General features: G+C 33.3%; 1 protein-coding gene across 3 annotated transcripts; it reads right to left on the bottom strand.

Annotated features, from left to right (window-relative positions):
• Positions 1–1,387: 1,387 nt before the first annotated feature.
• LOC140055059 (uncharacterized) lies at positions 1,388–8,036 on the bottom strand. 3 transcript variants are annotated; one of them, XM_072100236.1, is made up of 7 exons: positions 7,963–8,036; positions 7,574–7,757; positions 7,001–7,141; positions 6,673–6,741; positions 6,378–6,518; positions 6,129–6,179; positions 1,388–4,970 (listed from the first exon to the last, which is right to left on the bottom strand). In XM_072100236.1, exons 2-7 carry the CDS (start codon positions 7,722–7,724, stop codon positions 4,708–4,710), a joined length of 816 nt encoding a protein of 271 aa, XP_071956337.1. In that variant the 5' UTR covers positions 7,725–7,757; positions 7,963–8,036; the 3' UTR covers positions 1,388–4,707. The 3 variants fall into 3 exon arrangements, with proteins under 3 accessions (XP_071956337.1, XP_071956338.1, XP_071956339.1); XM_072100237.1 differs by lacking the exon at positions 6,129–6,179; XM_072100238.1 differs by lacking the exon at positions 6,378–6,518.
• Positions 8,037–16,378: the final 8,342 nt, after the last annotated feature.

Here is a 16,378-nt window from a genome sequence, read left to right as displayed (position 1 = left end):
ACCGACACTATAGTGTTATTTTATCCGGCCATAAAGCGGCACAGAATGTTGTTGACCTTTCTCGCGTTGGCCATGAGGACAAATTACCCCTCCCCTATATCCCTCGTCTTGTTGTGGGAAAATCACGACGTCCACACTGTCACGGGAATCAATTATCGTATCAAGACGCTATTATACACTGATACATTAAGACGCTTGAAAAAACGGAAATGTATAAAAGTACATATTATAAAACAGATCCTACAAATTAATTAATATATTAAAAAAGGCGCGCAAAATGGAGAGTTACAAATTGTCATGCCGATGCAGTGAAAATATATAACTTATATTTCTATTTATATTCTGCTATGAAAACCAGTTTTTATCAATACTAATAATAATTATCATACCTCCTATAAAGAACACGCATTATTGTAAAAATAAAAAATGATAAAACAAAAATCATATTACAGATGGGGGACATCTGGATCTGCCACTGTGTACATTTTGTTTTAATTTGGGGGAAAACCGTCCCCTCTCTTAAAGAGCAGGGGTCGTGAAACACACAGCAAGTCTGTGATTCTTTCCAGAGGGCGCTAGCATGAAACACACGGCCTGCCAGGGTCCGAGAGCGCTAGACTACAATTTAACTAAGGGCAGGCCTTCTTTAGTAGGCATTATTTATTATGAATAACTAGTAAAGTGTTTAGCTTTTATTTATAATTATTTCGACACAGGCCTCGGCTACCTAGTAGTAGGTCTAGGCCTACGTTGATTTTCCATAGTAATTTAAGCAAGTAATTCTTTATCATTCGGGACATGCAAAATGCTTAGTAATTTTCCGCTAAAAAAAGTTATGTGAAAAAAGCTGATGAAAGGTTATGTCAGCGCCCGCGGACAACAGGCTGTCCTAAAAAATAACCACAGACTGGCGTGGCCGTGTGGATCATGCTAGCGCACTCGGGACCACGGGCTGGCCGAAATGTCTAGCGCCCTCGGACCACAGGTTGGCCCAATAAGAACCACAGACTGGCTGTGTGTTTCACGACCCCTTCAGCTCTTAAAAAATGTACTGTGTCTGTCGATGGGGGATAGACAAATTTTGCACTTGAGATTTAAATGAGATTAGAAATAAAATAATTATATACATAATAATAATAATTAATACATACACATACATGTACATACATACTTTTGCACCTCAACTTTGTCGGTATTATTTTTAAATTTTCCAGACGAAACAAATATGACAATGGCAATCGTTTAACATGTTGCAGATGAATGTTTTTTTTTTTCAGAGATTATTGTAGGTAATTTTTTTTTATAGAATGTTAATAATTACAGGGATAAAATGAAGAAATGATTGTAAAAATTAGATGAAAAAAATGACACTACACATTACTGTAATTATTGTTTACATTTTTTAATGAATGAGAAGTAATTGCTAACAAGTTGATATATATACTACTATACATCTAATTAACAGGGCGTACAGGCAATAACTAAAAGGTGCGAAAGGTGAAATTACGTGCATTTTTAATCTTTTAAATTGTATTTCTCTTATAATAATTTTTTTTTTCATTTTTACTTTTTTTGATTTTTTTTATATTTTGTTTCATTTATTTTTGCTTACAAATAACTGTCTATGTTGTATATATTTCAACATATTTCAACATATTTTTCAAAGTTTTAAATTTATTTTTTTTTTTCAAAGTTTTAAATTTTTTTTTTTATTTTTTTTTATATTTTTTTTAAACTAAAACGGTCTTATAAATAATTTCTCCAAATGAAAATTAGAAATGTAATTCTGTACTATACTTAGGAATTTCCAAAATTGTGAATAACTAAACAATTCGTTATTGTTTAAAGGTTTACATGAGGAGAAGTAAATAAAGTATCATTAAAGATATATTGTCCACCTGAAAAAATATTTTCTTTAATATTTGTTGTTGAATACGCCATTTTAATATCATATAATAGTTATCCACTTTGACCAAAAATTGGATCAAAAAAAAAATATTTACCTGAAAAAACTGTAATTTAAAGCACAAAATAGTCAAATTGGCTGCCAGCAAATAGATTTTCGGTTAAAATTAAACCTTTTATTCTGTCATTTTATAATGAAAACATAATTTTTTTTCGTGTTTTTTTTCTCTGCAAGTGATTAATTTGATTAAAAGTACAAAATAACCTATCAAAGCCTGATTTAATTAATCTTCATTTTTCATATTTTTGGGGGACAATACATCTTTAAGAATGCCTCAATGTTTCGGTTGTTAATCTACATTCTCCATTAGAAGGTTGTAACATAACAACGTCGAGACATACTCAACCTTACTTTATTTCCTTTTAGAAACACATTCTACCTTTACTAACACTTTATTGTTAAAATTCTTAATTGTAAAATGCATTAGCTATTAATTACTTACTTCCAATATCTGAAATGTATGTCAACTTATCATAATTCAATAACTTGTTTTTTTTTTGTAGGCCTATATAATTGCTCTACAGTACATGATATTTAAAAATGAGTGATATTTATTTTTGTTGATTTTGATATTTTATATTATTTTGTTCGTTCAATAATACAATTTGTAGTTAATGAATTTTATAAAATTGTAAATTTGTTCCAAACTGAAATTCAAAAATGTTCTAATAATCTTTCAGTTTCTTAAGACTAATTGATTATAACTTTTTTTTTCATTAATTGTTTTACAACGTTCTGTTATTATTGTCTCTCCGATGGTTTGAAAGGAAAAGTCAAATTTCAATAAATGGATTACGAAAATGTTAGTCTATTTATCCAATTATCATACGGAATAAATTTGGGGGAGTATTTAGTTGTCTTACTTAATTCCTATCTTAAACGACCGAAGATGTATATACAGAGAGTACTTAATACCTTTGTTAATAAACTTAATTATATATGTATTTTGAAATCCGAAATCCATAGCAAAAATTCAAATAAACTGAAATTAGCTGAAGAGTAATATTTCTCAATAGTTGTTGGTATTAAATGGCTAGGTCTATAGGACATCTGATTTAATCTAAATTTGAATTGGAAGTTGACATACCATGTAATTTAGGTGTTTTTGTATACAGTATGTCAATCTGGTGTATTCCAAGCTATTTTTTAAAGAATGTACCTCAAATTGACCCTGTGTATAAGTACACCGTATATAGTTCGTAATAAGATTTCTTAAGATCTTCTTTTTACAAAAAAGATCTTGTTTTTCAAAATCGGACATGTATAATATACTTCCCGAAATACAGCTATTTGAAATGTAGCGACCGCGCCATTTTTCAACAAAAAAAAACCCAGAAAATTGAAATCGCGATATCTCGAAAACCGCCAGTCCCGTGAAGTTAAAATTTGAAATTTGATTGTAATCACCATAAATTACCCATAAACCACATTACTTACATTATATTTGGTGATATATGGAATGACAATGTTATTTACATGGGTGGAAATAGCTACAAAATAGCCTTTGAGTCAAACAAATTACAACAGTTTGTTTTATTGTTGAAATATGTTCAAAATATATTAGAGAATGCTATATCCAAAATCTAGCCTGATCTACCCAGTATAAGTGGTCTAATTTTCATAACATCAACATGGCTGCCATTTGACAACTTTCATCCCAATTATCTCTTAAACCATGAAGAAAGTTGTATAAGAATGTATTAAACACGAATATAAACATATATCTGTCCTTAATACATCTTATACCAAGAGATAATTGGGGTCAAAGTTGTAAGATGGCAGCCATTTTGATTTTATGCAAATTAGGTCATTTAAAATGGACAGATATGGTAGATTTTGGATATAATAATATATGTATATAGTTGAGCATGTTTCAGCAAAAAAAAAATAACTTTTGAAATTTAGTTGATTCAAAATTATTCTACTGCCGCATTTACTGCGCAGTAAAAAACATTTTTTCTCTGCCACAAACTTACGACTAATTAGTTTGTTCAATGTAAAAATGAGACAGCATGCAATAAACTGTGTGTATGTTTACCGCCAACCTCAAACCTAAATAGCAGGTTAAAAGTAAAGAGTAAACGGAAGGTACAGTAGTCACTGTAGTAACTGCATGGTTAATTAATGATAATAATTTAATAAATTAATAAACTGAAGTGAATGAAATTCTTCCATATAAAGTCTAATAACTAAATATTAAAGGGAATTACAACCAAATATTTTTCAGGATAATGACATTTGTTTGCCTTCCTAGCCTGTACGCCCTGTTTTACCATTATGCATGTCATATTGATACAGCCACTATTATAAATAATACACAAAGACAGAAATTATATACATAATATTTCACCTAAATGTTTAGGTATAGAAATCGAATGTTCTGATCCAACTTTTGTCAGATTCCGCTAACAAGCGTTCATGATTTCTTTCGATGCATATTGGGCATCTTTGTGACGCATTGCACCTGTTCTCAATGCAGGCTGTATGGAAGATTGACTCACATCCATCACATTCCCACAGTTGGGGGATGGTAGTTTCGATACCGCACCTACAAAGTGGGCATGTTTGCGATTCCTCACACCATTCCGCAATGCAGGCAGTATGAAAGATGCGGCGGCATGTATTACATGTCCATTGTTGCCTAAGGGGATCATCACAAATTTGGCATTCCCGATGTATTCGAGAGTTTTCAGTCATAACAAACCCACAATGTGAGCATGTTTGCGATGTGTCGCATAAATTTAAGCAGGTAGTATGGCAGATGTAATTGCATCGATTACATTTCCATAGCTGAGTGACATTGTTAAGGCTCTGTAAACAAACACAACATTCAGGAATTTCCATTCTCTCGTGCAATCGACTGGACGCAGGGTTTGCACTATAGCTGATGAGTAACGTGGTATATCTTTTCGTGTGTTTGGTTGAAGTAGTAGGATTAACATTTTCTTTTCAACGTGCCGCTCTTTATTATTCTCTTTATTTGCAACAAATTCCAGGTATATCTCTGAAATTATTTAATGGATTTTCTGGCATTACTAATTTAGTAACATTATATTGTGAAACTATTGTAACATTGTTTACAGTAAATATAGTGTACTGTATGAGGCTGAATACAAATATATAGATCACATTGTTTTATAAGTTAGTCTTTTTGAAAAAAAAAAATATTGGTAGACTATCCAAAAAAACATTGTAAAATTGTTTATCGTTTTTAATACTTGTGTAATTGTAAAAAAAGAAAGAAAAATCATCTATGAAACATTGTAGAAAAATTGAAATAATTCATGTTGATTGCATGTCAGTGTAAATACTGTTTGTCTACTGCATTAATATTAAAAAAGATTTTAGAAATAAAATTGGGACAAACCAACATAAAAGCCTTGTTCATTAGCCTTATTTATTAATAATTGTACAGGGCAAATGTATTGGCTACCGTTTTTATCAATTGATGAAGTTGATATTGATTAAGCTGGCAGTCAATTTTTATATTGGAATCATTTAGTATTAACATTGTTCAGCAAAAAAACGCTATACAGTCCATCTGCTGATACAGCAACTTGCAATTAAAATTGCAATTTACGTCAACAGAGGGCGCTATTTCTTATGTATTTCGTTATGTACAAAATACGATTTTTTTTGCAGCTAAAACGTCACTTAATGCGTATGTTTTGGAAGCGGGATCAACTGAATTATTAATTAGATACATATCAACTATACATAAAAAAAAATATCATCCATCCCAATCCTTAGGAGGAGATCACAAAATCCACTTTCTAGGCCTCTTTCAAGGTCTATGCCCCACCGTCTAAAAAGACCTTACATCAATGAATTGTGTAATTTGCACACCCAAGGTCGAATAGCAAGAAACTCAGGTCCAGTTACATTGGTGTTCATTGGTCAATGGGAATTGAACAGACACACTTATGGGTGGTGACAAAGTTTAGTTATTTATAAATTGTCCTTGGGAAAACACATTAGTTGGGCTGTCAAGAGTTAACCGCTAACCGGGGCTCCTCCGCCTAATGGGTGGAAAGGGTAAATTGTTAAGAATAACATTTTGGGAGGCCAAATTTCGGTCTTTAAAAAACAACATGAAGTTACACCATATATATTAATAAGAGCAATAATACAATGCATTAACATTAAACCATTGAGTAATTACCGAAAACAGGCAAAAATGGAAAACGTCCAGAATAGTTGTGTGCTAATCCATCTGAAAACGTAAGAGAACATCCAAACCTATTTGTTAAGCGTCAGAAATTTTCAGAGGCGCACCGTCCCCAGAATATAAATCAACCAAATAAATAATGAGAAATTAAGACAACAAAAAAACATTCTGCCTCTGAAAATGTCAGACACTTAACAAGTAGGTTTTTTTCCTTTTATTATATGCAAGCTACAACAAATTTACCCAAGGTAATGATGTCATATTGGCAATTCGGGCCAGGGTCTTCTTTGCCCCCGGTAGGACAACCGTCATGCCATATCTTCGTTTCATGAAGACGTACTTTATCAGTTAAATCAGTACGATGACATATATCTTTCTCCGTTGCTATTATAAAAAGCATAACACACATTAATAAAATAAAATCCTCGTCATACGCTTTTTCGTCGATACTCCATGATTAAACTACCCAAACACATTTAATTAGAGACCTATCGACTGCAAAGAGATACTAAATATGAATAGAAAATACTCTAAATACCTGGAAAATCCACGTTTGCACGATACTTGGCACTCAGAAACGACATAATCATAATATTACCTACGCAAACTGAAAAATAAAGAAAACCTTCAGAATAGTTGTGTGCTAACCATCTGAAAACGTAAGAGAACATCCAAACCTATTTGTTAAGCGTCAGAAATTTTCAGAGGCGCACCGTCCCCAGAATATAAATCAACCAAATAAATAATGAGAAATTAAGACAACAAATAAACATTCTGCCTCTGAAAATGTCAGACACTTAACAAGTAGGTTTTTTTCCTTTTATTATATGCAAGCTACAACAAGTAGGCATAATAAACAAATTTACCTAAGGTAATGATGTCAAGTCGCCAATTCGGGCCAGGGTCTTCTTTGCCCCCGGTAGGACAACCGTCATGCCATATCTTCGTTTCATGAAGACGTACTTTATCAGTTAAATCAGTACGATGACATATATCTTTCTCCGTTGCTATTATAAAAAGCATAACACACATTAATAAAATAAAATCCTCGTCATACGCATTTTTCGTCGATAGATGTCGGATGACAAACTATGTTATTCAGTGAACATAACAGAATTTAATGGAAATTTTCACCCGAAAATAGACGTATTGTGGAATATGTAATGTGTTGGCGTATCGATGTTGTTTTACTAGTATTTGTGGTGTCATTATTATCATTACTAACAATGATTAACCTGAACTTTAATTTATCTCTTTTATATCAGTCTCAATGAGATGTTTAACATGTATACAGTAAATAAAAAAAAAAGAAAATGGAAAAACAAATTATAAATATGGGAAGAGTTGACTGTATAAGGATATTCACATATTTGCCACCTAAAAAGGGAGGTGGTGGGGAAGCACAGATGTCGTCAATATAATTATAGACAGATACTAACCGCAGACCAACTGACAACTGCCGCATATCCCCGTCTCGCACATCGTCATCTCGTCAGCAATAGACTGGCGTCTGATTAGATTTCCGATAGCCCATTCCAGTGACGTTGCAGGAGGAAGAACCAGGTACAATATACCTAATGTTAGGTACATAGCAATGTTCCTCAATCACTGGTTTTAAAGAATCTATAACAATAGCACGAGTATTATCGATATCATATTATATCATAAAAAACATGGACAGAACAAAGTGTAAAAGCTAACAATAAAGCAGACGGATTACCTAAAATGTCATTAAAACATTCCTGTCGAGGGCTCTCCAAAGTAAAAAGTTAAAACGTTAATTTAAAGATAATTCAGATTAAATTGATATACAATGGAGTCGACATACCTTTTAAAGGGAACACTTTCCTTGGCTTTCAAAAATAACGAAGCCGCTCAACACCCGCTGTAGCTAGACCAACTACTCAACTAATTTCTACACGGTTGTAGTGTAGTAATAACCAATAGAACCCTATCGAATAATATCTGTCAAGCCTGAGTGGAAAAAGAAAATGGAAATTAAACAAATCAATAATTCGTTTCATCCAAGTGCCGAGATAGCGTGAGAAGAGTCAACATTCAAAATAGTATTTTATTGTATAGATTTATAATTTTATTCCGAACTACAATTGGAGTTCAATGCACCAGTCCTGAAATTTATTTTATTACAATTGCTTTATTTTCAATACAAAAGTATGCATAGCTTGAGGAAATTCTAAAATATCAGATTTCAATTAGATACTTTTATGTGAGACAACTTGTCTCATCCTTTATTCATTTTTAATACCACCGACCGAGATTGCGTGGGAAGTGTCTGTTCCTGTGTGCAAATGTTTTCTGTTTGTTTGATATTTGTGTACAGTATTTGAATTGACCTTGATTGATTAATAAAGAAATATACAGTAAATCTGTAAAAGTATGCATAACTCAAGGAAAGAAAATAATAAATCATTTTTGCGTTTCCTCCCACGCTCTAAAATATCAGATTTTAACTTTATGACAACTTGTCTCATCCTTTGTTAATTTTTAATAAAAACCTGTCGAGACTGAGTTAGAATTGTCGAAAAATTAAAAATGGTCTTTTGTTATAGGCTTATATTTTTCTTTGAGACTACAGTTGGAATAGAATGGCATAGCTCGAGAAAAGTAAATCATTGTTGTAGTTTCCTCCTACGTTCAAAAATGAAATTACAATTCGGAATTTGTTTGAGAACTTTTAATTTATAAGCGGAAAGATCAAACAATTAGCATTAGCCTACTCCGATCCTATCTAAAGCACACAGCTGCTGTCAATAAAACCATGGAGAAATATAAATAAACTTCTAACTTCCCTATATGATTACATAATTATTATTATCTTGTTTATAGGTCCATGATTAAAACAAGAATTTAAAATGCATAACAGCATCAGTTTAGAATAAACAAATATTGAAAGAGTTTTTAAACGGATGAAAATTAACCAATAATGCCCAGGACCAGATGATGTTGGTGACTAGAATCTAGCATCGTTTCGTGCTTTTTACTTGGTCTGTCTTTGGTTTGTAAAATTGCCATTCTGCATTAAACACTATTCAAACTCATGTTTTTAATGCCTACCGCTGTCTTGTGGGCGTTGTGTCAACAATTTTAAAAATTTTACTGATTGATTGAATCATTAATTATCTGGTGTCAATACAGCTATCGAACTATTATTGTATATAATCACTAAAACTGTTTCATTACTCAAACAAACTTGCAATGAAATATGGTCTCAAAAGACAAAAGTTTACTCAAATCGCACTACCGCAAATGATCTGAACGAATTGCATGTGAAAATGGATGAAAGGAAAGGCAAATGGCAATGAAAACAATGAAAAGCAAACAATGGCAAGTGTAACTATCTAACAGTCTGAAAATAATGTAAACATCATAGGTGCAAGAGAAAAAATATCACGATACACAACAAGAAATGTCCACAAAAGTGAGCATAGACTTAAAACCATTGTATGATACGGTTCTGCCGCCGTTGGTCTCCTGGGAGTAGAAATCAATATCATGAACGCACAACTTAATGAGTATCTACATTATGATATTATATTCTTATGTATTCCATAAATAGATATATTTAAACAAACTAGAAACAAGAAATATTTCTTACAAAAAACGTCGCTCGCTTGTTGACGTACTGAATAGTTTTAAAGATAAATTATATTGTCCTCCTGAAAAAAAAATTTGTTTTCAATTTTTTTTTTGAGTGTGTCATTTTATTGTCACATAATAGTTATTCACGTTAACCAAAAAATAGTTACCTGCTGAAAAAATTCAATTTAAAGCAAAAAATACTTAAATTGTCTGTCAGACAATGGTTTTTGGTTAAAAGTAAACGTTTCTTTTCTCTTTTTATAAGTAGATCATTTTTTTTACAGAAGTGAATAACTTTTGTATTTGAAGTAAAATACAAAAAGAATTCATACTATGATATATAATTGTGCAATTGAAATTGAAAAATAAAAAATACTTAATCTGTAAAAGATGATGTGCTTATTAAATAATTTAAATGAAAATGATGTCTAAATAATATTAAAGCCAATTTTAGACTACTAAACAGACTCAATTTCTGTCACTTTAGTTAATTTTATTGCTAATGTCAAGTCTGGAGGTGACTTCATCAAGCCTAGATGTCAACAAGTGATAAATTGTACAAAGGGACATTAAAGTGTGAACAAATTGTTTCCTATTAGTATTACAAACAAAAACTTTACTATGGACTGTTTTGATCATAATTCAACGATTATCTGATTATAATATCGGCCGAGATTGACAGTCAAATAGGAGACTCTGGAGCGTGTAGTGACATCACGCATTACTCCATATCTTCAAAAGCATAATTTAAATGAGAATTACCAGTCGGCATATCGTGCATGTCATAGCACGGAGAGTTCCCTTTTAAAGGTACAGAATGATTTGTTACAAGGAATGAATGATGGGAAAATAACGCTATTGGTGTTGTTGGATTTGTCAGCAGCGTTTGATACAGTTGATCACCAAAGACTGATAACCCGTCTGAGAAATCGCATTGGCATAAATGGTGTTGCTCTTAACTGGTTCCAGTCATATCTTACAGGAAGACGTCAGCTAGTCTGTATCAATGATGCATTCTCAGATGAAGCTTGCCTGGAATATGGTGTACCATAGGGGTCAGTAATTGGGCCTGGCCAGTTTTCCATTTATACGCTTCCCCTTGGTGACATTATTCGCAAACACAGTCTACATTTCCATTTCTATGCAGATGATACACAGATTTATGTGTCAGTAAATCCAGTGCAAAGGGATGTTGCTGCAGCAATCAGTAAGATGGAAGCCGGTATTGAAGATGTTCGCAATTGGATGACAACAAATTACCTAAAGTTGAATGATGGAAAGACAGAGTTTATTATCGTCGGGTCTAAATGTAACATCTCCAAAATCAACATCACACATATCAGAATCGGAAACTCTAACATCGCTCCCTCATCGGTGGTCCGGAATCTGGGAATCATGCTGGATAGTAATCTCACTATGGAAGCACAAAATAACAACTGTATCCAAAGCAGCATGCATATCGATTAGGAACCTTGGTCGTATTCGCGGTAATCTTAACAAGAAAACAGCTGAATTGATTGTAGGCCTACACTCATTTGTCACTTCTAAAATTGACATTGGTAATGCCTTGTTGTTTGGCATACCAAAATCTCAAATACAACGTTTGCAGCGCTTGCAAAATATGGCAGCTAGAATTGTAACTTATACAAAATCAAACGCTCACATAACTCCTGTCCTGATGGATTTGCATTGGTTGCCTGTTCAACAACGTATTAAGTACAAACTTGCGTTGTTTGTATTCAAGATCCTAAATGACAGTGCTCCTGATTTATCTGACCTTGTGGATCGTTACGAATCATCCCGCAGAGGCCTACGATCATTGTCACAAAACCTTCTTCAAGAGCGTAGGAGCGAAAAATCAGTGGGGTCAGAGATCTTTTTACGTTGCGGCCGCAAGTGTATGGAACAGCTTGCCAGCAACAGTTAAATGCTCAACTAGTCTAAACAGTTTCAAGACCAACCTAAAGACGTCGCTATTCGCTGATGTTCTCGCACGTTGTTAATGCACAAAGCGCCATGAGCGCCACATGGGTGGAGGATACCGGCGCTATATAAGTTTTCATTTATTATTATTATTATTAATATAAATTATAGAAATCATAAAATGTCTAAAATAAATTTAAACAAAATTTAAAAAGCAAATTATTTAACACTACACTATTTAGATTTTATTCTCATCTCTTTTGTGGTTTACCATCACTTATATTATATAATTATTTATTCATCATTCAAGTCTTTCATAAATAATTACAATGAATGAGATGTATTATTCTACTCTGACCTCTATAGGCACTGTATCTAAACAAGGCCAACAGCCATTAAGTCGCGTGCTACAATGCATAGTGATACCGGACCGACAGACAAACAGACCGACAGACAGACAGACCGACAGACAGACGGACCGACCGACATAGTGAACTATACTGACCGAAATTACTGAACATGTTTAAAAATGTTGAAATGTTTAAAAACATTTATATTTTTTTAATTTACACGTGCGTAGCCTGTCACTTTTGACGTGCTCGTATAACGTAATTTCGAGTTGAAAAGTAAGTCAAGAAAACAGAAATCGGGCAAAAAGAGTGCGCAATAACATTTAACGCGCAGTGCGCGCGCAAAAATCTGCGCACTCATGGCAATTTTGTAAACGCTTAAAATTGCCTGAAACGTACTCTTATTTCATCGAAAATAAATTTTGAAAATTTTAAGCGCCCGTACGCATGCGTTAAATGCGCTACGCACGTAATTGTATTGCCATATTATGATGATTTATGCCCTGAAATTTATGAGTACCAAATTTTATTTAATTGTGATTCATGGTTGTTATATAAGATATGATTACAAACGTGATTTCGTTAAATCATGCGTAGACCGCGTAATTTTTTATTGCGCACCGTGAAAACATAACCACATCGATTCCTGGCCATGAGGAATATTCTGTGAAAAATTGACTTAGCTAGATTAAACTGATATCAAGATAAGGTCATAAAGCGATAAAACGCATAGTGATACCGGACCGACAGACAGACAGACCGACAGACAGACCGACAGACAGACAGACAGACCGACCGACCGACATAGTGAACTATAGAGTCGCTTCCACGCGACTAAAAACGGCTGGTCATAGAAATTTAACAATGCTCTCAAATTGCTCAGACCATACATTATTTATATTTATTATACTGTAATATTATTGGTCATTGTTTTTTCCTTACTCTGACGTAATTTGTACTTTTACTAAGTACTTAATACTTAAAGTACTTATACTTAAAGTAATTCTCGGATGACTCTAAACGACCTCCTCCAGATCACTAGCCTGCTGGCGTTCATAGTTAGGATAATTATGTTATGCATTCTGTTGAGGCTTCTAAACTACTGTAGGGGGTGTCACGAAAGCTCAGACCACGAAAGCTCAGACCCCCTAAGACCTAAGATCACGAAAGCTAAGACCCAACACCTAAGATTACAAATACTAAGATATACTACAGATTAAAAACAATACTTGTTAATCCATACATAATTTTAAACACAGTAGGTTTCATTTATTACCATAAATATAATTTAATACTACCGCAAAACATAGATAAACTCACATTATTTTCGCCCGTTGAGTAAATGTATATTTTTTCTTTACAACAAACAAACTTGACGGGTTGTTTGTTGGTATATATTTACTCCATTGTGTTGGTTCAGAGGATGTTTTTCTTACGCACCTGCCTTTCTTGTATTTTGACTCCAAATTTGTTGACTAACTTTATCCTGAACACCACACTTTAAAATTAGGACTTATAAGTACTTTCAGAAGGAGAAACACATAATAACAAATAAATAAATCCTTTAAATTGATGATTTTACATATGTGTTTCTTTGTATACTGTAATGTAACTCCTCGAGCTCCCACCATGCTCAATGTTTTTGTTTCCATGGAGCGCCAAAAGAGCAACAATAATAGTACAAGCATAAAAACAGAAAGAAAACGAAACAAAAAAACTAATCATGATTTTTAAATTAAAATTTATTTGCCAGTATTTATTTCTTCGTACTTGCATGATTATACTATTATCATTACAATTTTAATTTTACATTGTTCCATCCACACTGTAGATGGACTCCACAGAGTTTTCAGCCCTCTATATAATTTTTGCTCTTTTGACGTTCCATAGAAACAAAAACATTGAACATGGGGTAGGCCTACTGTAGTACTACTGTAGGCTAGTCATTTTGTGTGCGAGAAAAACGTCTGTAAAATCATCAATTTAAAAATGTATTTGTTACTTTTTATGTGATTCTTTTTCATGAAAGTGCCAATTCTAAGGTGTGGTATTCAGAATAAATGTTGGGAGTTAAAATACAAGGCAGGTGCGAAAGATAAATATTTGTAATCTTAGGTGTTGGGTCTTAGCTTTCGTGATCTTAGGTCTTAGGGGGTCTGAGCTTTCGTGGTCTGAGCTTTCGTGACACCCCTACTGTAGGCTATAGCAGGGCCGTAGCCAGGATCTGTCAAGGGGGAATTCGGACAAAAAGAAGTATTTGGGTCACAGGTAACATTCATGATAAATGCCACCTCTTGGCCAGAAAAGACATTCTTATGGAGCATGCTACCAAACAAACATCAAAACGATCATACTTTTTTCCTCCTCCTCTCACACGTGGACTACTTAAAGGACGATAACATTTGTTGCCGTATGTTAGATGCGCGTGCTCTATAGGCCTAATGCTGAACCGCCGATTGTTTGATCATTCACTCGGTATTTTGTTTTGCGTTCAAGTTCAATGCGAACGTACGTCTAGAAAAAGCCCCGAAAAAAGAAACACTTTGGTGTGAAAGCAAATTCAATGCTTATTATAGCTCTATCTATATCTATTTACAGCAATTTATTGAGGAAATTAAATATATCAATGTAAATAGGTGGTAGGCCTATTGATACAGTCGAGTAGGCCTACGTATTTGCTGGTGCCTAGAAAAAAATAATCGGATACTACAGTAGGCTATAATGTAAACTACAGTACATGATACCATAGATAGCCACACATAAATACTGTAGGTAACCGCAGCGTTCCATTTTTTTTATGTAGGCCTACGTCGGAAGGCTATTATAATTTATGCACGCTGACTGCCAGTGATCTAAACAATAGGTACGCGGTTGCCTGGCGGTGTCCTTTATACCAGGGAGCCTCCCTGTTTATACGAAAAGCCCCAGCTCACTGTTTAGAACGATACACTGTCAATATCATGTTACATCCAGGGAACAAAATTTGGTATTTAATTTCAGGTGAAAATCAGCAATTCATTTGCAACTCTTAGAAATTTACAGACACGTATCGCTCGACGTACGCTCATACAGGGAAGAAGGTATGAGGAGTTATTCACGAACGAGTTTACGAATTTTTCAATTTACGAATAACCTTTTGTAATGTAGGGCACATATTTGCATGGGGATTCGCATTCGGTTAAGGGGGTTCGCTGTAAAGGTGGGGTTCACCCGAACTACACCGCCCCCCCCCTCCCCCACTTTTTTTTTTGCTACGGGGCCTGTATGGGCCTATAAATTAACAAAGTATATGTTAACTATAGGTACCCTGACGAATGACAATTTATACTGGTCATCATCCGTCAGGGCACTCACAACTCCATAGTGAATTATTTATAACCGTGGAGTATAATAATACAATTACAACAACGACGTATGTTAACTCAGTGTTAACTAGGTGCCATGACGCAATGCAATTACTAAGATAACCAAATTATGATTATTAAAAGATTAACATTTTACATAAGATAATTCATATGATTAAAAATTACAAGGATAAAAGGAGAACAACTTTCACCATCGCGTTTTGTACCTTGCCCTACATACTGTAGTAACAAATGAATTGTGCAAATGGTAAAATACGATTCATAAATTGCGGTCCATATATCTCATGAATTAAGTGCGCATGCATACATAGGTGCCCCTGGCGAATTGAGATTTAGACTCTTCCTCAAGTTGACGTCGTATTTTGGACTGATGTTCACACCAACCCTATGTTATATTATAAGAAGGGGCAATCGATAGGACTTTCCAAAAATAAAATACTGTGAGATCATTTTTATTATTATTGATGTTTTTTAACCAACAATTGCCAATGAGGGCGTCCGTGAATAACAACTTCACATACTTATCGAATTCATTTTAATTATTTCTATTTTATTCTAATATAATAGATAGAAACCAAACAAAAGTATTATTCAATGGTAAATATTATGTAATATTTTATGTAATATGTAACAAAATATTATCTAGTAACTAATATGAAAATTGGATCCACCTATTATAAAAATTTCTCTACGGTGGGCCAAATATAACCTTGTATGTATGTTATAAATGTATTAATAATATGACAGTACAGTACTTTTTAAGTCTAATGTAAGTTATCAAAGGATATATGCTATGTAAACCAAATGAAAAAAAAGGGTTGGATAATAAATAGAGGAGTATAAACAAATTTAAAAGTGTATATGAAAATATATGTAAAGAAAAAAATACTAGTAGAAATGTGTTAAATTTAATATGAGGTATATTAATATAAAGAATAAGATGTGTATGTTAACGAATGCAAAATATGTTTTTAAAAATAAGAAAGGTTGAAAAAATATGTTATGA

The sequence above is a fragment of the Antedon mediterranea genome, chromosome 7 (assembly GCF_964355755.1).
Source record: "Antedon mediterranea chromosome 7, ecAntMedi1.1, whole genome shotgun sequence".
NCBI lineage: Eukaryota > Metazoa > Echinodermata > Crinoidea > Comatulida > Antedonidae > Antedon > Antedon mediterranea.
Note: the sequence above shows the minus strand (reverse complement) of the source record. Positions and strands in the feature narration are given on the sequence as shown.

Coding starts and splice junctions, on each gene's coding strand:
- LOC140055059 (XM_072100236.1), bottom strand. CDS start 7,724: ATGTACCTAACATTAGGTATATTGTACCTGGTTCTTCCTCCTGCAACG. Junction 6,742..7,000: donor ACTTGACATCATTACCTTAG/GTAAATTTGTTT, acceptor TTTATTTTTCAG/TTTGCGTAGGTAATATTATG. Junction 6,519..6,672: donor TGCAAACGTGGATTTTCCAG/GTATTTAGAGTA, acceptor TTTTTATAATAG/CAACGGAGAAAGATATATGT.